The 24,084-nt window shown below is 36.2% G+C and overlaps 2 protein-coding genes across 4 annotated transcripts in view; one reads left to right on the top strand and one right to left on the bottom strand.

Moving 5' to 3' along the window:
- Positions 1–24,084, bottom strand: part of DENND4A (DENN domain containing 4A) — a 56,333-nt gene that overhangs the window by 31,648 nt on the left and 601 nt on the right. For 2 of the 3 annotated variants that reach the window (XM_026855594.1, XM_026855596.1), the window contains exons 2-8: positions 15,882–15,967; positions 9,545–9,874; positions 8,682–8,931; positions 6,978–7,047; positions 5,252–5,421; positions 4,348–4,589; positions 2,040–2,106 (exon numbers count right to left, since the gene is read on the bottom strand). In XM_026855594.1, the coding sequence (XP_026711395.1) occupies positions 2,040–2,106; positions 4,348–4,589; positions 5,252–5,421; positions 6,978–7,047; positions 8,682–8,931; positions 9,545–9,852 (1,107 nt within the window). In that variant the 5' untranslated portion in view covers positions 9,853–9,874; positions 15,882–15,967. Of the gene's footprint in view, positions 1–2,039; positions 2,107–4,347; positions 4,590–5,251; positions 5,422–6,977; positions 7,048–8,681; positions 8,932–9,544; positions 9,875–15,881; positions 15,968–23,846; positions 23,929–24,084 lie in introns of those variants that run through there. The other variant, XM_026855595.1, reaches the window with a different exon arrangement.
- The window catches only part of RAB11A (RAB11A, member RAS oncogene family), a 37,751-nt gene continuing 37,377 nt past the window's right edge, over positions 23,711–24,084 (top strand). Inside the window, exon 1 of the mRNA XM_026856044.1 lies at positions 23,711–23,777. Within this exon, the coding sequence (XP_026711845.1) occupies positions 23,711–23,777 (67 nt within the window). The remainder of the gene's footprint in view (positions 23,778–24,084) is intronic.

The raw sequence follows: 24,084 nt of genomic DNA, 5'->3' as shown, positions 1-24,084 counted from the left end.
AGGGAGAACTATATTACTCGACACACTCCTGAAGTCTGCAGGTTGTGAAAACATCATTAGAACAGGAACATCTGTGTCATAGGGGGATGTCGGACATGGAGAACAGAGTCTAGCAGACTTCAGATCAGAAAAATCTATCAACAGTAGCACTTGAACGTTCCTGAGTATTTTACTAATGGCTATAATTTCTTTGAAACTTAAGTCAGACACATGTCATGTTCTCTCTCACTTGTAACAGATACCAAGAAGGATCTAAGAATGGGTTACACATCCAGACTGGCATACATATAGTTATTAAAATATATCAGGTCTCATTTTCAGAAAGCATATAGGCATTTGCAAGGCATTCTACAGCAACACTTATTCAGAAGGATTTGCTATACTAATTATTTAGCAGATGACTACCATGTTTTTTACATTAACAAGCTTCAGAGAGAAATTACTATTTCTTCAATGAAATGGAATCCTAAAAGCTTGTAATTTTCAAGAGTACAGGCACTTCCCACACTATTTTTGGGAAAGCATCTTAGGTACAATCACCTGTGATTTTATTCAGTGCAGTCAAACAACTCAAAAGTCCCTGAAAGCAGCTGGAAGGAAGTACTTATTCACAGACCTCAGCTACCACTGCCTACTTCAAAAGCAGCATGTTCTCCATCTGTACCATCAGCTACTGAAGTTGTACTAACTTGATGCATACAGCATTTTGAAAATAAGGTCATCACTTAAATCTAGGTCCTCAGACTTTGTATCAGGATATACCCCCATATATACTTTGACAGAGTTCCCCCAAAATTCAGACTAGAACAATTAAATGTTTTTCTCTAAACTCACTTACAGTTCTCTGTAAATGTGTGTTTAGTCTTCCCTAGCACAAATATTTCACTGAATGTGAATACAAAAAAATCCCAAGATGTAAAAATACTGGATTTTCACTTGATCTTTAAAATCATAATAAAAGCGACAGAAGCATCAGATAAAGTTTCAGTATAAGTGTTCTTCAACCCCTTTTCAGTAACAGTAATAAATGCCACTTCTTTAGATATCCAAATACTCTACATTGAATACATTCTATAAAGACATAACCCAAGATTGAATTTACTCTGAAAGACTTCACCAGCATAAGGGCTACTACATTAAGACTGAAAACTGCACAGTGCTCTCCATATTTTATTTCATACACGTGTAACAGAGTAAGATCATTTTTGTAACAATTTGTTCAAAACCACAGGATTGGTGTAACGACTACAACCAGAATAGAGCTGCCTTTTCTCAGCAGTAAAATTTTAACACGTCTCTGCCTGTTTTGCCTCTTAGGAGAAAAAAAAAAAAACAAAAAACAAAAAACAAACAACAAAAAAGAAGATTTAATAATGCTTCACTTAAATCTTTCAGATAGGGATTTCCTCTCTCCTACCAACAGTTATATGGCTGAAATTTTGAAATTTCAAATAACAGGTAACCTAATTGTGGAAATACACCATTTCACTCAGAGTAAAATATGGTAGGTCTTGCAGGTAGGATAGAATAAGGGTCATATTTGATAGAGTGTGCCTCTGTTGAACGTGTGTGGCTCTTGCAGTTTTCAGTAAGAGCTATCCATTATGTAGAGGACAGCAAAAAACCCTTCGGGAAAATGGGTAATCGTGAATATATGCTTCACATCTGGTTTTAATTTTATTTATTTACTTTACACTCAACCTTCATACAGTAGCAAGAAAACAGTTCAAAAGCTATTGCAAAAGTCAAACAGGATGCTGACTTTGAGTAGTTTTTCATTAATTTTCATTTACTGAAAAATAAAAGAAATCAAGTTCTAAGCTCACTGAACAGTTTCTTGGAATATCTCACTGAAGTCCTTAACTAAACTGGAAATAGAACAGTGAGAAAACTGTAAAAATTAAGTGTATGAATTTAGGAAAAGAATCCTACACAAAAAATAATTTGAACATAAAAATTACATTTTCCTTTACTAAACTATTCCACAGCTATTTTGTCTTCACTTATGACATGGCTATTAAGAAGAAATTTACACTTACCTGAACTAGAATTCTTGGCCTCTGAGGGGATGGAAAAGGAACTTTATGCATGAAATGGGAAATGTGTCTAGAGGAAAAGAAAAATACTGATTTAGTAGAAATAAGCTTAAATTGCCTTACCTGAAGGCAACATCATTGCCTGTAAGAGAAATTATATAAAAATGGCACAACAGCAGAAAAACCCCAGCACCCAAACCCTACAGGGATATTCTGACCTTCAAAACCTATTTTTTTACTAGTGACAACCAAAACGGCAGGCTAGATTATCTTTCAGACTACAAGCTTGGTTTGTGAGACTGAAAAATTACATGGAGTTTGGTTGTTTTTTTTGTTGTTGTTGTTGTTGTTTTGTTTTTAATTTGTAAAGTAGAAATATTGATGCTTGGGTATCACAATACCATTATACAATCATGCTTCTGACACTGGCTGGAAATAGCACTATACCTCAGAGACTAGCACTGGTGATTTGCAAAAAAAGAAAAAGAAATTCACATCTGAGTATCGAGGAGAGTCATTAAGTTTAGCTATTTTCTTCACATCCATTTTCTTCGCTTCCAAATACAAAATGTTATGTAAGGTTTCTGATGAAAAAAGTGTTAAAGTTTTTCCATATACTACAAATACAGAAAAATGTTTTTAATATTTTAAAAAGTTGTCAGTTTTATGAATTGATTAAACATACAATCTAAAAGTGTAGGAGTTCTACATAATACACACTTTCATATGAAAAGAAACTCCATGCAATCGGTAGAAACTCAGAAAGAAACAGGTAATCCACCATAAACTGTATGCTACAGCATATACTAGATTGTGATTTCAGCAACTCTTACCATTATTATGACACAGGCAACCAACCAAATTTTGAAGAAATTCATACAAACTCACAAATAAACACTGATTTATATAGAAGACTCATTTTGTGTTTGATTCAAAACTACATTTTTCATACATCTGTTTCAAGGTAGCTTCACATTACTCCATCAGATGTATGCAAAAAGCCCCATTTTTACTGTGTTTTTAATTTTGTGTACGCTTAACTTTTTGTTGCAGTCCTATAATCACATAACTGGCATTAACCAGAAGCAGTCTTGTGCCTCGTCTTCACCACTCCTCAGCTGACCTCCCTTGTGTCAGCACCAGTGTCTGTGCAGCCACGTGGCAAATGAGAACGAGAAAGGAATCAGGCTGACGAGAGATCTAGGGTTTGTCTTTATTACCAGTGTATGAAGATGGTGGCAGAAATATGGAACATACAGCCAATATCAAGGGAAAGACCTGCTGCCTGCAGAAGCAGGGTGACTGAAAATGTTCAGATACATATGTATGGCACAGACAACCTTCATCATCATTAAAATAACTGAAGAAACTAGGCTAGATTCTATATTAACTTCATTCAAGTACAGTGTGGCTTTTTTAAAATTATCCACAGTAAATTGACCAGTTGACAAAACAGAGAAATCAGAATAAGCAAAATCAATCTGTAAAATAAAAATTAATAAAACATTTATTGTATTTACTTCTCAATTTATTAATTCCTGAAACCCAAAACCAAAAACAGTTCCTGGCTTAAAAAAAACCACATAAAAATCTTTTCATTATTAGAAGTTTACACTATCAGCTTTTAAAACAAGTATAGTAGATACAGAGTGGAATAACGAAGTGGATGAACAATCACAAATGCTCAGTCTACAAATTCAGTGTCAGAAAAAATACTGAAGTTTAATCAGAAAAAAAGACAGATGGTAATACAATAAAAAAAAGCAAATAGTGCATTTGAAACCTGATGCATTAAAAAGTTACATTAGTCTAGAAATGTTAAATGGTATTATGCATCAACTACAGATATCAGCCACTTTTGGGATGTAAGGATTCCCTCTGCTTTTTAAAACGTGAAATCCTTTACATAAGAAGGAAATTAAGTTTATTTATCACAAACAGAGAAGGATGACTAGCACAGAAAATTAAATCTATTATCTCTCACTACACAACAAATAGGCATTTGAAGAAATGCAAAACAATGTATGCAACATTAAGAAAGGATTTATAATCTTGCTCCTCCTAATCACTATGCTAAAGGGTGAAAAGCTAACTAAAAAAGGCTTTCAGAGATACCTTTGCAGGCACTTAAATCACAAATAAAAATCTAGGCTTTTTCAGGAAATAGGTAAAGATACATTTAATCACTGGAGAAAAGTGCTTAATCTAGTGTAACCATTATATTTAATGTTAAAAAAAAAAAAAAAAAAAAAAAAAAAAAAAAAGCTCTCATCAACTGAAATTACTGTTATGAGGTTCTGAAATTACTTACTTCTCAATGGGTAGGACATGTGGACCAGAAATGGAGTAACGATATAGAAAGGTAAGAAACTTCTTGAACGCATCAAAGAAAGGCCAGTGAGAGAGCAGACAGATGCATTTATTTGTTTGAACTGTTCTGCATGTGTCTGACTTTCCCTCAAGAGCAGCTGCTAATCCCAGTTGAGCTTTTTGTTTCTCTGTGAGATTCTCTTCAGGATACAGTTCATAAAACTGAATAGCAGCACCATATACCTGCAAACAACATAGTTGATTTGAAGTCAATAAATCTGCCTCAATCTTCAAAGCAATCTAAGAAACCCCAAACATGCAAGGAAAATCAACTCTATGTTACTGCTTGAAAAGTTACATTAATGTATCATCTTTTGAAGCAATGTATTCTGGAATATTTTTATAGCTCTGAAAATCCAAACTTGTCTATTATTTATTTAAAACACCTAATGTCATATGAGAACGAGTAATTCATGAAACTATTTAAGTGAGAGAAAAATAATGATTATACAAAATACAACTACAGTCAACTGCTCCTACAATTGCCTTTAAAGCTATTTTAGGAATCCTTTATAAGCGACTCAAAGCAGTATTCCTCTGACATCCAATTTACTTTTTAGAACAAGTATACACATGCAAGGTTGTTTCCATGCTTGCAATAAAAATAGTATACTTGCATGTATATGCAGTCAGAATTTTTATAGCTCTCTAGTTTCAAAGGGTAACATGACTGGAAAGCAAAGGAGTACATGTTTATATGATCAACAGTCCAGTAGTGAAATAAATGCAAGTCACTCTCCAAAGTAGTCTTTGAATTAAGCCCAAATTAATATTCAGGCTTGTCTATGAAAATTTGCATTATCACTTTTTTTTTTTTTTTTTTTTTTTTTAAGCTTTCAAAATACCTTTTCTGCAGAAGCTCCAGTTAATACAAATGTAGAAAAAACTGGGAGAGGGTATTTACTGTTAGATGGCCAACATTCAATCGTTGCACCCATAGGCAGACAAAAAAGAGGCACAGATTCTGGTAAGGGGAATGATTCATAATCCTCTTCGGGATATCTGCATATTAAACCTATAAAGGCAATTTGTGAAGTGGTAGTTATGTAAGAAGTAGCAGAAACATATTTGTAATAGCTCATTCCATTAAAAAGATGCGCAGAAAAATTATATATGAGCATACACTAACTTCAGGACGTCAGTAAAGGAAAGCTGTAAATAATCAAGCACAGTGAATAGCTGGAAAGGGGCAGCATGCTTCCAGGGCCTAAGGAGAAACCATCTGACTAAAACATTGGACTAAAGTCCTACTATTCTTGGAACTATTAATAATTAATTTACCTTTTTATGTTTGCAGGTTATGTGCATCTCAGCTATTATTATAATAGTTCACTTTCATCACTACTACAAGATTTAAAATTTAGTTAAAAAAGGTAACCTGAATAATTGAGAAATAAGACTGATGTTTTCAATTATGAAAACAACTCTTTCCAACAAGTTTCCTGAAAAATTTGATATGTTAGGTATTATTTTTTTTTAATATCAGTAGAATCAAACCAATAAACTATGCTGATCCACCTCAGCTGAGGATTCAGCTAATGTACTATCAGACTAATGTGTTTAGACTTAAGCACAGCTGTAAAACATGAAGTTCTGAAGCAGAGGCTCTTAACATACAGGTCTTCAATTATATCATACAGCTTTAGCAATCTATTCTTTCTTATTGCCAGCCCAGGGGACTCCAAAATGAGAATGAATATTCTGTGAAGGGATTTAGGATTTCTCCATGTTAGAGAACACAATCACTACAGATTCTGTTCTAATATACATTGTAATATTAATAGCCAATAAAAACTGGTAATTAAGAAGGGCAGTGGGCTTCCCCTGCATGCACTCCCTCCCACCAAGAAGCAAAATTTTGCATAAGCTACTACCAGACTTGGGGCCTTCTAAAATTTTTGTTTACAAATTTATTGTCCAACTTTTAGTTAATCTTAACTACTGTTGTTTACAGAGAGAAGCATCTCAAAGGGATGTAAGTGAATTAAAGCTCAAGTCTGAATCACGCTCATCACTTGCACTCAGACAAAATTGGGGTTTTCAAAAAAACCAAACTACCTAACACACTTCTTCAGAGCCATAGCAAATCTAATTGTCTTAAATAAAACAACAAAATAAAGATGATACACAATCAATGCCACTGATGTTCAGAGCAGTGTGGAAGTCTGCCGTATTCTTCAAAACATTTCTTAAAGAAAATGATCATGAAAATGCATCAAACAATTTCAGTGGTATATTCTCCTGCATTTATATTTCTTTATATACACATGCTTAAGAGAAAATTATCAGCAAAAAAAAACAGAGGTGGGAGACACACAGTTTCATAGAAACCTATCCAAACACAACTAAGCTTCCAATTAGAAGCAAATTTTACATCAAGGTGGTCATGATATATAACCAAGACTTGTTTTAGGACATTATTTTAAAAAATTCTTTGGGGAAAAAGTAATTTTTGGATAATGCCAAGACAGTGTCTTTGTCAAATAATTCTTAAATAAAAAACATATTCCATTACAAATCAGCCTGTACAACCTGAATTGAAGATAAACAAATTAAACAGTAGTTACATACCAGCTTTATATGATATGGTGTTGGTTTTTGCCACAGATTTTTTGTAACATAAATATACTGCTGAGCCCCACTGTAAAACAAAAATTATTGGATTATGTGATGAAGTATAAAAAAAGGCATAACAGAAAACAGTGGAGGAAAACCTCCTCTTCCTTGTTTACAAAGAACCATATCTACACACAAAAATATAGGGCATTAAGATACAGGAATTTGGGGCCTGCTACACTATCCTTTCTGACAATGGCCACAAACATTTAACTGAAAAAAAAAGTACTGTGCTAGCTCTGAGCTAACCAATCCATGGCAGGCATCAGCATGACCTCTGAAACAGAACTGGTTTATAGACTGAAGCATTTATAAACTCTTCTCTACAACATTTGTTAACACAACTACAGAATTTCAAGTACCATTGTCATTCATATAAATATTTAAGCCTTTCTCCATTTGTTAAACTTCTGGTTTAAATGTGTGTATAGACAGATATACATTCATACAGGCATGTGTTTATGTATCTATACACACAGTTACTAACTACATTTGTGTATTACTTTAATACTTAACAATTTTCTTTCGGGCCTGCATTTTTATTTTAATCATGCTAATCTTTAAACCTAAATCCTTACTCCATCTGTGATTTCATCGTCTGTGAAACACTGCAACATAACATCATAGCTTCTAAACAACAATTTCCTTTCTGGCATTGTTAATGTTTTTTAGAAATTCTTGAAGTTCTCAATTTCTGAACATGAAAATAAAGAACGAGGAGCAGCTGAGCAAACTGGGGTTGTTTAGTCTGGAGAAGAGGAGGCTGAGGGGAGACCTCATCGCCCTCTACAGCTCCCTGAAAGGAGGGTGCAGAGAGCTGGGGATGAGTCTCTTTAACCAAGAAAGTGATAGGACAAGAGGTAATGGCCTCAAGTTGCGCCAGGGAAGGTTTAGACTACATATCAGGAAGCATTTATTTCCAGAAAGGGTTGTTGGGCATTGGAATGGGCTGCCCAGGGAGGTGGTCATCCCCATCCCTAGAGGTGTTTAAGAGTAGGGTCGACAGTGCTGAGGGATATGGTGTAGTTGTGAACTGTTAATGTTGGGTTGATGGTTGGACTGGATGATCTTCAAGGTCTTCTCCCACCTAGACAATTCTGTGATTCTGTGAATTTCTGCAAAACAAAGTGCTGTGAAACCTATGGATTTTAGCAGGTCTAGCTCTGGAACCCTACTGAGCATTTAAACCTGCACACAGTCAACAGCATCCAACATCCCTCACATGCAACTTTCTTCAGAGAAAAAGTTTGTGAAACTACTGAGATGAAATTACATTTATAAAATAGCACTGTATGTAATGGAAGAGTTTAAAAACAAAACAGAAGCTGGTTGTGCGATACAGAATTCCCATCACAACAGTAAAATCAGTATCAGAAACAGCCACATCTGTAAAACCTCCAGTTATACACAAGGTGACACAACAGGTTCTTAAGGACTAATTTGAACTTGCTGAAGTCAGCAGTAAAAAGACTATTTACTCCAAGACTTCCAAAAACACTTTGTTCCAAGTAGGAATAAAGAAATGTAATTCTCCAACTCTTCCAAGATTCGATTTATCTTTGAAGAGAGCTTATCAAATTTTTCACCAGGTACTCTGAGAACTATCACAAATACTCCACAAACATTAAAATACTGAATATCCAGAGTTTTGAATCTTACCATACTATTATTAAGATTCTTGTCAACCTTGCAGAATGTATGTGGAGGGGTTTCTCCTTTGCTTGGTATGATTATACATATATCCGTAACAGCCAACGTGTTTTGTGTCATATTTTCGGATGCTCTTCGGTAAGTGATGTACACTCTTTGTGATGAGGCACTGCCACTAATATTAGCAGGCCGACCATATGGAGTTGTGTGAATTATTTCACAACCTTGCTTTACTCTTTCTTTCCCATCATATAAAACCCTAGTTGAAATGGGATGAACAAAAGTCAGAAGGCACATTTTCTTAAAAACACTCTGAATACTAATACTATATTAATAATTAGAAGTGAATAGTACTAATTTAACAGTGGCTCTTGCCTCATCTCTGATCAGAGCATTTTTGCTGACAAGTTCAGGTCATGCTATATCAAACTGCATTCTAACAGAAAAGCTTCACGATGAAACTATACTAGTTTTCCTCATGTATAATTGCTTTTAAGCATTTTGTTTACTGCAAAATAGCATTATTTTCAACTCTATTATAAAGATTCATTGCCTGATCCTAAGAACGCCATACAACTCACCTCTTCTCAATTTGTATTAAATAGGTTAAGCATCTTATCTCAACCCAAAACCATACATTAAAAATTACAAATGGCTTTGAAAACTCTAAAATGCAAGGGATTACAGTTGTCATTAAAACTCAGAACTCATTTTTCCTACCATACTAGGTTACAGTATGCTCAAGTCAACAAATATCTTCCTGTTTAGAGTTTTGCCTTATATAAGTATTGTATTTCAATAAACCTACTTTATTTGCTCATTAGTCAAATAAACTGCCAAAAATCACCTACTGGGACAGAAAATCCACTCACCCCAAATCAGTAAGTGGGGGCTTATCCCTTCCTCGGCGATAACAAAGGTATATCTGTGGTCCTACAAGACTGCCATTATTGAGATCCGCAGACAGTCCTGATGGAGTAACATCTATGCATTTATATCCCTGAGGAACTTCCTCCCCCAGAGATTTATTAAGTACTGTTACATCTGTAATAGGTTCTTTTGGTTTAGCGATTTTATGGCAAGCATCGTTGAAGTGGATTTCTTCCTCTAGTGGTTTTGAAATATCTGTTAATCCTGCGACAACAAAGTAGTCAGCAACACGAGCCCCTTTGTCTTCCATCTTCCATTACAAGACGTTATAACTGGTAAGAAAAAAGTATGCATCAGGTTTTTTAAAGGCAATTGTAAGATATCAGAAATAATAAAAGTATGCTTATTTTTAAAAACAGAAAATTTGCAATAATATAAAAGAAAACACAATAGAAGAATACAAAAGAGAGAGAGATCCATCATCAGATCATGTAACATTTTTCATTTGTAATCATAATCTTTCCAATTTGGAATTCTGAGCCACAGTCATGCAAGTTAATTGTTAAATCTTAGAATGGAAAATCCAGGCAGCCTCTTTTTGTTAACTTACACACCAAGCAGCTGAACCAACAGGAACAGTAACAGCAAAATACTGTGCGAAGTTTTTCAAATAGTCCACTAAAAGATCATGGCTGAGCCAAAAAACAGTTCTCATGTATGTTACATATAGTCTATTACTGCACTCTGTTCACCATGACAGTGGATCTTCTAAGGCATGATCTACAATTAATTTGCATCCTGAATATTAGATGTACATGCAAAGGCTGTCCTGATTATTCTAAAGATACAACTATAATATTTGCAGCCATCTCACCCTATGGGATTTTGCATTCAGATACCAAAACCAGACCTTCTTGAAGTATTTTTACAGGCTAAAAGTTTATTTTATTTTTAGTGTTTTGGAGCTCAGATCCTTGATGTGCAAACCCGTCCATAGCAAGCAATATACCCGCTTTTATACAAAACATTTAAAACAAGTCAACTTCAATGGACTACAGACCAATGAGAAACAAAACCATTCAAGACCACATGAAGTTTTTCATAATGAAAAGGAATACAGTCCTGCTGTTCCAGCCAAATCATTTTGGGAAATTACATTCTTTCTTCAGAGAATATATTGGTTAAAAAATTCTTTACAGATTAATTCTTTCTGTATAGTGATTTCTTGCAATGTTTGGTACCAATGTTGTCAACTGACTTCAGCACAGGATAAAATAATATCTGTAGGATGAAAAGACAACTTGCAAATAATGCAGTGCACTATGTATCAGAAGATTTGGTTTTCCCTTTGTCAGAGATTCCTGAATACCTCTGCAAGTCACTTAAACCCCATGTCTCATTTAATAGCTTGATTTTGCAAATAAAGGAAAATACCTTCCACTCTTTCATGGAACATTGAGAAATGGGCTTAAAAAAGTTCATCTAAGTCACCCATATATGCTCAACCCTCGATAAAGTAGCTTCAGGAAGTTTACTGTCATCAAGTTCCAGACTTCGTAAACCAGACAAGATATTTAAGACCCTATTTTGTTGATTTTTTTTTTTTTTTTTTAACACAGAAGTTTCAAAAGCTTGCTAACATTCAGAAAGTCAACAAACAATTTAAAAATGGTTGAATGGTTGGTACAAGACTTCAGTTTTCATGGCACCTTTATTCCAGTTGCTTTATCTCCCTTTATTTTCTGCTCTAGGTAGCCTTATCAAACTTCATACCATCATGATTCTTGGATTTTACAAAAAAAAAAAATCTTTGTTAAACAGAACAAATGTTGACATCTCTCACTGGTAATTAGGGAAATTATGCCTTCGGTTAATACTGTGCATTTAATCAAATTGTTCCAAGATGACCTAAGATTTCTAGAAACAGTCCCTGCTCAAGAATAATATCAGTCTGTGCTTGATCACCACTATCAACCTCATCTACCAGTGCAAGAAAGGTAATTCCATCTTCCTGTTCTTATTTTGTAGGTTGGTTGTATTTTGCTGGAGTAACTAACTTGACTAGGTTCTAAAGTCACAAGGAAATGAATAACACTTTTTATTTTAAGGTTATTTACACTATTCAATATAACGTCAAGAAAAACCCCCAAACTATCCTACATTTATTTCTTTCTATATGGTTAACAAGCAATATGGAACACTTTAGAACACACGATTACTGGAAAACAATCATCAGTATATAGCAGTATAACAGTTTGTAAATAACTGCTCAGCTTGTTTTCTTAGAAGAGAGAATGCAGTTACAAAACTAAGCTTAAATTTAACCTAAATTCAGTTATTTTGAAAACATCTGGAATATGTTACTCAATTAGCAGTATATGAGAGTAGTAACTACAAACTCAAACTTCTCCTTGAGTGATATATCCCAAGACACACAAATTCAGCCACTGCATATGTTGCCTATTATTTCACTGTACATCTGGCTTCAACAAATCCAGAACAGGCTAGCAACAAATGCATGGAGAGATAAAGAAGTTGTATACAGCATCTTTAAATTCTAACTTAAGACCAAACACTAACATCTTTTAGCTAATGTGACTGAAGTTCCAAATATTTTGTAACATTAACAATTCTCTGTAAAGCTTAACTATGGCATATTACACAGTAACTATCATGAAACTTTCTGTCTTCATCAACCAGAACCCACTCTAAATCAACAGGTAAACTGTTACAGCATTTTTAAGGTACAATACACTGGGCAAACATTTGCTCCTAAATTTAAAACAAAATAAAAATTAGGCTAAGCAGTTGCTTTTAAGAAGTATCATTTGAAAATGAATCAGGAAATGTAGAAAGAAAAAACCTAATTCTTCATAACATAGATCAGAAAAAAGCTATGGTCAAATACTGCTCAGAAGATAGAGGGGGTTATATCTATCTATGCATATATAAAAATATAAATGCCCAAATATCCCTCAAGAACTGCTGAGGAAAGAAAAGGCTGGCTAAGTAAAAGCTACCAATCAAGCAATTTAAGCTCAATGCTTACGCCATCATGAGCTCTGGTGAAAAAGTCTTCCATTAAAAGACCTGAGAAGACAGAATGTAGACTGAGAGCTGGCTAAGTCTTGCATGGTTGTGTGTGAAAAATACCCTGTAAGCACAGGCTCAGTACAAAGTATAGGAAACATTACAAAACTGAACTTTGTCTTAAAGATTGTTATTAAAAAAATATTAATTTTTTTGTTCCTTTTCTCAGCATTATTTTACAAAACAACACCAATTTCTGGAGTGTTTCACAATGCCCTTTAAGTTGAAAAGAAACAGTTATTTTAGTAATCAGAAATTATACAAATTATGACTTAAAATTGCAAGTAAGCCTTATAACTTCAGTGTATTCCAGGTTAATTAGCCAAGACATCATTACAAATAAACAAAAAGATATAGATATGCATTCTATCAAAGAATCATGCCTATCTCACAATTTAAGCCTCAGTATTAATTATTTCATATTAAGTTTATAACAAAGTCTTAAATTCAAAGATTCATTTATTCCCAAAAGCACTTTCAAGAAAAACTGGGACAAGCTCTCTTCTTTTAGAGCCAGTTAAAATTAGAATCCCCTACATACAAACACCTGCTATCATATAAATTTGCTTCCTAAGGTTATAGAAAGTAATACACAAGTTAGCAAGACTTTTATAATTCAATGCAGCTTTTACAGAAGGGAGAAAAGAAGGCCTAGCTGATGATGCATCATCCCTTCAGCTCTTTGCCTTCTGATACAAAGGCTTGCAGCTAAACACGGGTAAAATGCAGAAGATAACAAAACAGTGATATTTTATTTAAGCCAACTTAAACTTTACTAGAGCTACTGTGATATTCAAATTTTCAATACTGTTTACTGTGAGAGCAGATTTATGCTAAATTTATGTTAACAGACCCCAGAAATAATGTATATAATGTGAGCTAATTCAGTGACAAATAATCATTCAGTGGAAAGCAATTTCACATAAACTGATAAATCTGAATAGTTTCTGTAGATGCTCTTACCATGAAGGCATTCCAAAGCATGTCATAATTATATACATCACACAGTACTGCAAGTCAACTTCCAGGAAAGAAAACAAAACCACAACAGAAACAAAGTCACACTGCACAAGGGTGTTGCTTGAAGCAGCAGATCCCAGATGAAATTCAACAACAGTAACAGTGCCACACTGAGAAGCTGCTACTATAGCTTCTCTACACCTCAGTCATCTGGGCATAAAATGCTGCACTTTGAAGACAATGCCATAACCTCTTATAAAAGTCCCTGGAAACAAGGGCAATACACAGTCTTTGAGCCATCTCATGACAATAATTTTTAAAAGATTGCATATAATCAATACCACTGTACTAAACACCATAAACATCAGTAAGAAACAAAATATCCTTGAAAATAGCAAACTGACTTAAGAACATATGAAAAACACACACAGACTTTACAGATCATGACTATATGAATGTGGGAAAAAAAAAGAGCTTTTTAGCCATTTCTAAAAATATGGGAAAAGGGGAAACAAACAGACAATCCTGCCACAGATCCACAGACTATTAGTTTGATTACTATGCTGAAAGACAAAGGGTAAACCGACTCTCATTCTTTATTCAATTTATTTTTTAATATTGCATTTCTTCATAAACATTTAGGAAATACTAATTAATAATTTTCTCTGTCACCACTGTTGTAATTCATAGCTGCTGGCATTTTAGCAACTCTGCAAGAGAGATTAATATGAAAAATTAGCTTTGTGATCTAACACTATAGATCTACTGCTAGTGTTAAAAGAGAACCAGTCTGCTATTATAGGAAAGATGATCAACAGGCTTACAGGAGTTGCATGTGACCGACCCCGTTGTGATATATAAAATACCAGTGGGACTGGGATCTCACCACTGAATTCAGAAAGAGCAGAACATACTCTTAACTTAATTCACTTCCAACAAAGTTTCTTCTATTTGCTATAAGCTATACATAACTCCCATATAGAAAGAAAACAAAAATTGAAAGGCATGATTTTATACCAGCTCACATATTTTCAGGTGTCCAAACTTACTGAATTGATCACTTTTTTTATTCAAATACTATACAAGCAAAGTACACATCAGCTTTTTCCTTACCACGTGATGTGTACTAATGCAGACATACCATATATCTCACCTGTGCAGCAGCAACAGGCATAATGCTTCACGAAGCAGAGAGTTTGCTATAGATGCAATACACAATTTCCAAGGAAAAAAATAGTGATATAATCCATGTACCTTGTAGAGGTAACTTGTAAGTGGGCTGCAGACCAGAAGAACTGCTCTAGCAGTGCCAGTTTCTTTCCATGAGCCAGTTTTCCCAGATAGCAAAAAGGGTTTACTTATTACGCTTTTTGCACATTCAAGAGATACCCGACCTGCGTAAGATAGCAGTAAGGACCATGCAACTCCATTAGAACAGTTTCAGCAGCCCACCTCTGGCAGACACAAATACAGTAACTGCCTTGTAATCTTTTGATCTTCCTTGTCTTCATTCCCATTCCTTCCTGCATTTTACTTTGAGAATATTAAATTTCTTATTAATTTGAGCTCCTTTTTAGGTCCATTAACTGTCTAAAACAGGTGGCACTTTACTTTGTTAGCCTGACTCGAGAGAGACATTGTTTGTAAGCAAGAAACAAGTGTCTCCTAGTGTAGTCTGGAAACCAGTGCAGGGCTCTGCAATACACCTTTGGTAAAACAATTCAAAGCTTTATTAAAAACAGTGATTTATTTTTTAAAGCATTCATAATATAATCACATTCCAAGAACTTCCTTCCTTTGAGGGCACATGAATAGTAGACAAATAGACAAATCTGTGGCCAATTTTTTAATCTTGCCAGTAAAGTTCTAAGAGACTCTAGCATTTCAGTCTCATATGTGTACTGCAGCATTATCCTGGTGAAGTATGCTGCCAACACACAGAAACATAGCAGCTAGTCATGCAAGACCAAAATGAAGTTAACTGGATCAGTCAGTCTTGCTATAGCTACTCAGAACCATTTCTCAGCCATGACACTGCACAAATCACATGAGAGCTCAACAGTCTAGAGAACATGTGAATAACTGCAGCTACCCAGGGAAAAACCTTCACCCCATCTCTGCACTTCCAACGTTGCCTGGCAAAAGTGACAGAAATGCCCTTTTTCTCCAGTATTTTCTTCATAGCAAGTAAACAGTCCTGGGAACAAAGCACAAGCACCTCAAATATCACAGGAATTCTCTCAAGTTAGACCATAAGCCTTTTGAAAACTCTTTCAATGTGTTCCTTACCTTTTCATCAGGGCATTGCTTCTACACTTTGCCTCTGTTGCTGTTAGCCAGGCTTTAACATAGAATTCTTGTTAAAGTTTCATTCCCTATAGAAACGGTAAAAACAAAAATTAAACAATGTACATATTTGTTGAAACTTACTTACTGCACACTTCACTGCACCAGTCACATTAAATGAACATTGAGAATTGTTGTAGAACTCACTTGCTAAGACAGGGTTACATGTCCCAACTGTTAAAGTATATGAAAGCAAATTTTAAACTTAAACAAAATATCAAGATTTATGCTGCATCTATATTATAAAAATGTAAACAACATAATACATTTAATGCTTTAAAGAAACAAAATCAAAGAATAGTTGAGCCAGCCACTTCAAATTACTTCAACTCTTCCACTATCTTCTGATAATAAGTACCTTCCAAATCTAGTCACAGAAGGTGTTAGCCAGCTCTTTTAGCTCAGTAGCCTTTCAAAGTCTGCTTTAAAACATTGTTCCTCTGCAATATTCTGACATTTAAACAGGTCCTTCTCACTCCACAATTAGCAATACATATGTATGTGCTCTTCCACCTAGCCACCTTACTCCCATTCTCCACTCTTGCAGTTAAAATCTCCTTGCCAGTTACTGTCACAATTCACTGGTTTTCTTCAGCTATGGTATACTTAGCTTGCAAATAGTAGTATGACCACTTTTAAACATTGGTATCACCACTGACACCTTGAGCTTGTGTTTTATGCCAAAGCATGTGTAGGTCAGGCAGCCTGTGCTACAGTTAAGCACTTTGAAGCAACAGCTTCCCACCATGGGATTGAAGAGAATACCTCACTTCAGACACTCTCAGACTTCAGTCTCCCTGAATGACTCTCTAGCATTAGTAAGGTTGTAGTAAAAAAATTAGCTTTGTCTAAATGAGAAGATTTCAGAAAACAAAGCATAACATAAGCAAGGCTGGGAAGAAATACAACTCAGGAGGGTTTATGCAAACCAGTAAAGATTTGCTTCCATTCCTGAAGTGGAAAAATTAGGGAGAAAAACCCTACACTAAATTATCGGAAATACATTTTGGGGGGCACAAAGGTCAAGGCTCTGTTCATAAACCCAAAGTACAAGACTGATTCTGCATGATCTGAAATAAGTTATCAGCACTGTTAGTTCCTTACTCCTACAGCAAGAAGTGTGGAGGTAACAGACTGGAGAGCAAATCCAGCACCTGGTGCAAATCCTTATAATCCATACAGACTAGTACCAGTTAAAATCAGTTACTCAGCAATAACTGTCTTTAAACACTTTGACACCAGACCCCAAAGTAAGAGAGCACGCAGCAGTAGCGCCACACATTTTTGTCTAACGACCTGATCTGTAATACAAAGTGTCCAGAAGTGTCAGAAATTATAATTTTAGGGATCACCTGCAGATCTCAAGCATAGCTGCAAAAAGTCCAAGAAATAAGCAGCATTAACACATGAATAATTTCCCCATGGACACTTCAAAACACATCTTTCCTAGTCAACTATCTGGAAAACCAATGAGGAGAGTTAAAGGAAAGAAAAAGAGAAGTATACTTTTAAGCTTCACAAGGAACACAGCGAGAACTGCTACCAGTGTACTTGCAGCTTGTAGAACGTATTTACAACCAGTCTGTTGTCCTCCATCTATGAAATAAAGGATCTACTTGTTCAAGAAACAAGGTGCAAGGACCTACAACATTACCACAATACAACAGGGACTTACACCATTTTTATTTTTTTTAGGACATTGCCTGTACTTGCCTGTCTTCACATTTCTGACTACTACAGTTAAACAAATGACAACAACGGAGAAAGTACTAACAGCGCTAAAGTGATCAATTGCATTACTTTTTAGACCCTATTGAATACATCTGCACTCAATGTTAGACAACAGAGTAATTAACAAGAAGCCACTAGTCTCCACTAAGCTCCCTTTGGTTCTGCATCAGCAGTAGTACTGGCGCTAAGAAACATACTGTCATATAAAAAACCAAAACAACAAAAACTCCAACATTGTTCTGCTCCTACATCACGGGACTGGAATTGCTACCAGTTGCTTTGCAGGCCCATTCACAATCATCTGTACCAACTCACAGTTAACATACTCTGATCCAAACAGCTGAGGAGATAGTCAAGAGAGAAAACCTGGCAACAAAGGATCTCTAAGGGGTGCCCAGGAAACAGAAAACTGCTGGATAAGAGTGCAGGGACAGAACACAAGACCACGAGCTTGGGAGCAGAAAATAGGAATGCAGGCCAAGAACTGAGGGACAGGCAGATTTGTTCAGCAATGCCTAGGAAGAAAGAAAAATTAGGCTTAAAGTCAGAGGCTAATCTAGATTCAGTGAGATCGCTGCAGTCAGTGAGCAGGAACTAGTCATCTAGAGTATCAAAGCTTAGAGGAGGAAGCAGGAGAGGCAGAGAGAAGGCAGGAAGGAACAGCCTTCACCCAGTGGGAGAAATCAGGTATTTTCTACATCTTCTATACCTTCCACCATCACTCACCGAATTTTTCATTTGTTTGTTCTTCATTGCTCTTTTTAGTCTCAGTAAAATCAAACAATTTACTAAGAGGGTCCAAACAAGGCACAAGCTGCTTCAGTGTTTGTTGCAGTTATGCCACAGCAAAACCCACAACACTCAACCCTGGCTACAAAAATTTTAAAAAGTGAGATTCATGAGATTCAACAAGATTCATAACAGAGAAAAATCTTAACAAGGCCGGTTTTAAAAACACTCTTCTTTCTAGATTACAATGTTTATGGCCAAAAAGCACACCCCAAGAAGAAACAATTTCTGAAGTACAACTGTGTTTGTAGGGAGGGATGCAGAAAACAATTTATAGCACCTGAGGAGGAAGGAAGCCAAGGTAAGCACTACAAAAATGTAAATATTACTTCAGCCAAAACACAGTTCAGGAGAGCAGCTAGTCCATGGTTTTTTTGTACAACTACTTATTATATGATGACTTTTTAAGAGGAGAAGTCCCCTAAACAGAATGTTCTGTTTTCCTTGGCACAGTAGATAAAGGCAAATGAAAGCAGCGTATCTTCCAATATTGAGCTTCAAACCCAAAATCTGTCACTGAAAATGTCAAAGGGCATCAAGCAAGAGTGACAGAAGTGGCCTGCTTTCACCCAGCCACATTTGGACACACATGCTAACCTCAGTTGGGTTCTGAAGCTATTCTTTATGCAAATTAAAATTTTGACTTAATGGTGTGGTGGAGGTAAAGAGAGGTAGGAATTGTTTCTAGCATTTTTTGCTACATTTTAAAATACACTTTAATTGTGACTTAGAACATTTGACATTCTTTTTTTCTCTAGCCAGCAAAAGTGTCCTGTAATGTAAGAAAACTGGACCCAGTCATGCTGCAAATTATAGACACTGAGTGGATGACATGCACAGACTGCACATGCAGGGCTGTACCTGCTGTTTGCAGATGATCTACACCACACTGGAAAGGTTTAATGTAGAGATAACACTGACTAATACCTCCCTCATCCAGTAAATCTCCACATCCAGTTAGCAAAATGTTCATTGTCTACCCCAGAGAAAATTAAGTGTGAATGTACTGCTACCAGTTCAGCTGCAAATACATCTGTCAACTAACACTATTCCTGTGGCAGTTTCCTAGCTGGGTTAGCCAGCAAAGCAATATAAACCAACATCAGGGTATCCGCCCAATAATCACAGTGTTAGTTGAAGTGTGGCGATGTGCTAAGCTATCTACCGCTTTAGGATTCCAAAGACAGCTCAAAATACCTCTCTAATGTAGAACAGACATCTTAAAACCCCTTCCCCAGCTTTTGGGCCAAAATTATTAAATAACAACATCCTTAAAAGAAAGGCTAGAGGGGTACTGGGTCAGGGAGAGTCATCTTATGTGCTAAATATTATGACAAAAGTATTCACAGAAGGGTTTGCTCCCAGTGCTCTACATGATGACGACGTCTCGCTGTCCTGAATAGGAATTCAACATACAAGGGAAGTACAAAGTTGCACAGTTTGTTGGAACATAGTTCCTGTACCGGGATTTAATGGACAACTTTATGCTGAGCCTGATTACTTTTGCATTTGCAGGATCTGGACAGCACTGGTTCTTTCATTGTAATTTTATAGTCAAAATATCATACAGACAAACTTGCTGTCATATGGAAGCTACCAGAGGTGGACCAGATCCTGATCTTGGTTGAGAATAATTCCTTAAACCCACAAGTTTCTTCTGAAGCTCAAAACAAAACCAAGAGTCCAGCCCACAACGCCCTTCTTTGCGTAATGCTTGCACACAGAAAAAGTGGGGGCTTCCTCTTGGGACTTTTTCATTTGCATATATGTACACACAACTTACACAACACACTGCTTGTCCAATCTTATTTCAGATTACTAAATTGAAATAATTTGATTAGTAATAACAATTCTTTTTTTAAAAAATAAAATTTTACAGTAAAAATTAAATAGTGAGAATATAATTGTCTAATTCACTTCTAAGACTGCCCCTTACTCTTCACATCCTATTTCTATACCATTGTTCCTCCTTTTTTCATACCCCTCTGTTATTGCTCACTTCAATTTCACTTAATTTCAGCCTCTAAAGTAGCCCTGCATCTAATACATGAAGGTACATTTTGAAAAGGTAAAAATATGCCATTTAAAAGAGTAGGGCCAACACTTTCATTTCCACTTCTCCTCCACAATTTCCTCCTGGTACTGTTTCTGAGCTCTTTAGGGAACTACCAATGACTAGTTCTGCATCACAGACTGCTACTAAAATGACTGTTATAGATCAAACCTTTCAGCATCACATAGCCTTCACTGTACTTTTTAATTTTGACTCTATAGTCTGTCGGGGCACCTTATAAGCATACATACATCAGCAGAATATTTCCAGATCAGTTATAGACCAAGCTTCCAGTTCAGGCTTAGTCTTGTGCCTGATCTGAAGGATAGCAAAAAATATCCAAGGCTTATTATGCAATATAGCAAAGAACCTCGTTCACTTTAAGTAATTACTTGGTCAATAGCACTGTTACAAATAGCTCATTTTAAATAGTTGAACAGTGGCGATGTATTCACTGTTTATACATATTTATCTCCTACCTGTGAGCTATCCTCAATTAAAGCAAGGCATAACTGGCTTCAGCTTGCAGAGGATTTTCAAGGATTTGTCACTTTTAGTATGGCATGAAATTTCTATCATGATTTAGCTCACAATAGCTAATATTACTTATATACAGAATTGATATAGAAGGGAAGAGATGCAAGGCCTTTTCTGCGCTCTTGCCTAAGACCACCCAGGGAGGCTATGGCAGAAGCATGAAGGACAATTACAACTCAGCCCTCTAAACCACACCTCTACCCTTGGTTTTTTTTTTTGTGCAAGTTCAACCTAAACTTTCTTCAAAGATGCTAAATCTTTACAGGGGTGGGGGAAATTGTGAAGGGGGAACAGGCTGGGTTTTTTTTTGTTTGGGTGGGGTTTTTTTGGGAGTCAGCATAAAAAAATTTTGAAATTTCAATACATCACAGAGAAGCCCAATTTAAATACTTCAGCAAATAAGAGAATCATACTGGAAATACCCGATCCACATGAATTGCATCATGTTTTCTAAAGGTATTTAAACAGAAATTATTTTGGTATTTTTCTTTGGTTCTTTCACCTTCCTTTTAAGAAGTATTATAGTTCTTTCCAGGAAACTTCAGAACAAATACCTTAAATCCACAGCTACAGATGTATCAAAACCTGAGCTACTGGAACCCTCTGTCAGATAGCAAGATACCTGGAAATCACCAATACCTCAAACATTATGTTTGAACAAGGTTACATCCACTTTTTTTTTTTTTTCCCTCCCAATCTAAGTTGTGCAACATTTTAGCCTCCAACTGTTTGGTCATGCTGACACTGTATTTAAAAACTAAGGTCAAAGTTGAGTAAAGGACAATGAATGGAGAGAACATTTCCTACAAGTCATTTCTGGTGTTACACTCTGGCCACGAGTGTAACTGTTTCTACAGCCACTGTTATAAAAAGCATTTCAACCTACTATGACTTGCAAAACTAACTCCAATTCAGTTGCTAGGAAGTATGATGGAAATCAAAAAGGGATATTGAATATGTAAGTGATGCTGCAAATTTCTTTTTCCAGTTTTAAAACCTCAAGATTAACAAATCCCATTATCATTATTCAGTTAGATCTTGATATCATCTTCCTCTATTGAAGAGTCACAAGACAGTTTTCACTAGCTATCATACACTACAGATGGAATTTACCTAGAAATTACTAAACCCTTCAATGCAAAATCCAGTAGATTAAAAATTGCCAGACTGGCTTCTCAACAGTGGTGCCCACAACTCCCTTATAAGAGTGACACAGAACAGCAGTATTAGTTAGACACCTTCCTGAGACAACCTCATTCTTGTTAGAGCACCAGCACTACTTGCTACTTTCCCTTTCAAGCACCTATCTTAAATAGGACCAAGCTATTTACATTGTTCCTAATGCCTGACATGAATCAACTACACTCACCTGAGCCCTATAGTATGTGCCAGGCTATGTCAATATTTATGCTAGTATTTATGCTCTTACTAACTAATAATTAACTCTGGCTATGTAACTACTAAAGTGCCAATACTGCCATTAATGCATATAGAAATTCCATTAAGTACGATATAGGTGTTATATCCAAGTAAAGCATACAGAACAAGCCATTCACCAGAAATATGGACCTGCAACCACACTGCTGTAAAAGTATGAAAACTCATGCGTATGAGCATCCTTAATACTGCAAAAACATTTCTAAGTAAGCCTGTATTTTATTAAAAAAAATGGTCCTAGTGCCATTTGCTTGCAGAAACAGATCTTATCTTTTGTGCTACTCTCCAGTAAATTCACTGTTTAGAAGAGGCCTCTGGGTAAAGCCTGTTCCAAAGGAGCAAAAGCTACTCATAAACTTGAGGGAAGTACCTCCTCCAGCTGGACCCTAATGTTTCTAGAATAAGTGAAACACATACATCACAAAAGCTCTTAAGGCTATAGAGAAGCTTAAGTTTTTGGTTTTTTTTTTTTTTGTTCTGTCTTTAAAGCTCCATGCAATTTTCCCCTTCCTCAAAAGCTAACCACAAAAACTCTAATGCTCTAATTTTTATAACTAAACAATTTCAATGCCAAGTCGCAATTACCCCTAGAAAACTTAGCTTCATTTATCAGAGACCCAGTTCCACTTTAATGTTCACTTTAAAATGAGTTTAAAGACTCCTCAGTACTCTAAAAGCAAGATAGAATTTCATCAATACTCTAAATACAAGATTTTTAGAATTTTTTTTTAATAGAGAAACGGGAGACTCTTACAGAGTAAGACTTTTATGCTAGACACACAAACCAGAAATAATCCATTTACTCCCCCTCGACCTTCCTTGGCTAGACTAACTCAATTAGTTTTCCTAAACCACCACAGATACTTGCCAAGATTAAATATTTGTGTTTAATCATTCAGAAAGTGAAAGATTATGTACCGTAATGTAACACTCTTTGCGGAAACCTCTAGTTGAGCAACAGTTCCAGAAAAAATTGTGAAACGAAGTAAAAGGCAGTCCAGAACACCACGCTTCCACTCAGTTAATTCAAAAAAAAATTAAACTTCAGAACTAAGCGCCAAGTCAAGACCTCATTTTTAGCAAATGAACATTCTCGGAGGCGGCACATTTTTAAACGCAGCCCGTTTGGAATGACTCCAGAATAACAACCATCGCTAGGAAGTTATCATATATTATCATCCCCTGGCCAGTAACTTATGCCACACGCAGACATCGTGACGGAACGATGATAAAAACGTCAGGGCTAATTTTTACCATCGCGTCCAGCAACGTCGCGTTAATCCAGGTATGCGGTAACCCAGGCTGCGGGATCCCAGGGGAAAGTCGCAATAAAAACACAGGCGCACACGGCTGAACGCTACCTGTGCAATTCCAGCTGACGCAGCGCAGGCTGCACGGAAAAACCGCACATGTATTTGGGGCACGCACAGCCCGGCCGGTTTCTCCCCGCGCCCGGCAGCACGCCCCTGCCCTGCCTTTGTAACATGGCAGGTCAGCAGGCAGAGCTCAGCGCCGGCGGCTCTCCGCTCTCCGCCCTCCGGAGCGCCGGCCTCCGCGGCCCCGGGACTGCGCTCCTCCGGCCCGGCCACCGCCGCGCCG

Source organism: Athene cunicularia (genome assembly GCF_003259725.1).
Source record: "Athene cunicularia isolate RWA chromosome 10 unlocalized genomic scaffold, athCun1 chr10_part1, whole genome shotgun sequence".
Classification (NCBI taxonomy): domain Eukaryota; kingdom Metazoa; phylum Chordata; class Aves; order Strigiformes; family Strigidae; genus Athene; species Athene cunicularia.
Note: the sequence above shows the minus strand (reverse complement) of the source record. Positions and strands in the feature narration are given on the sequence as shown.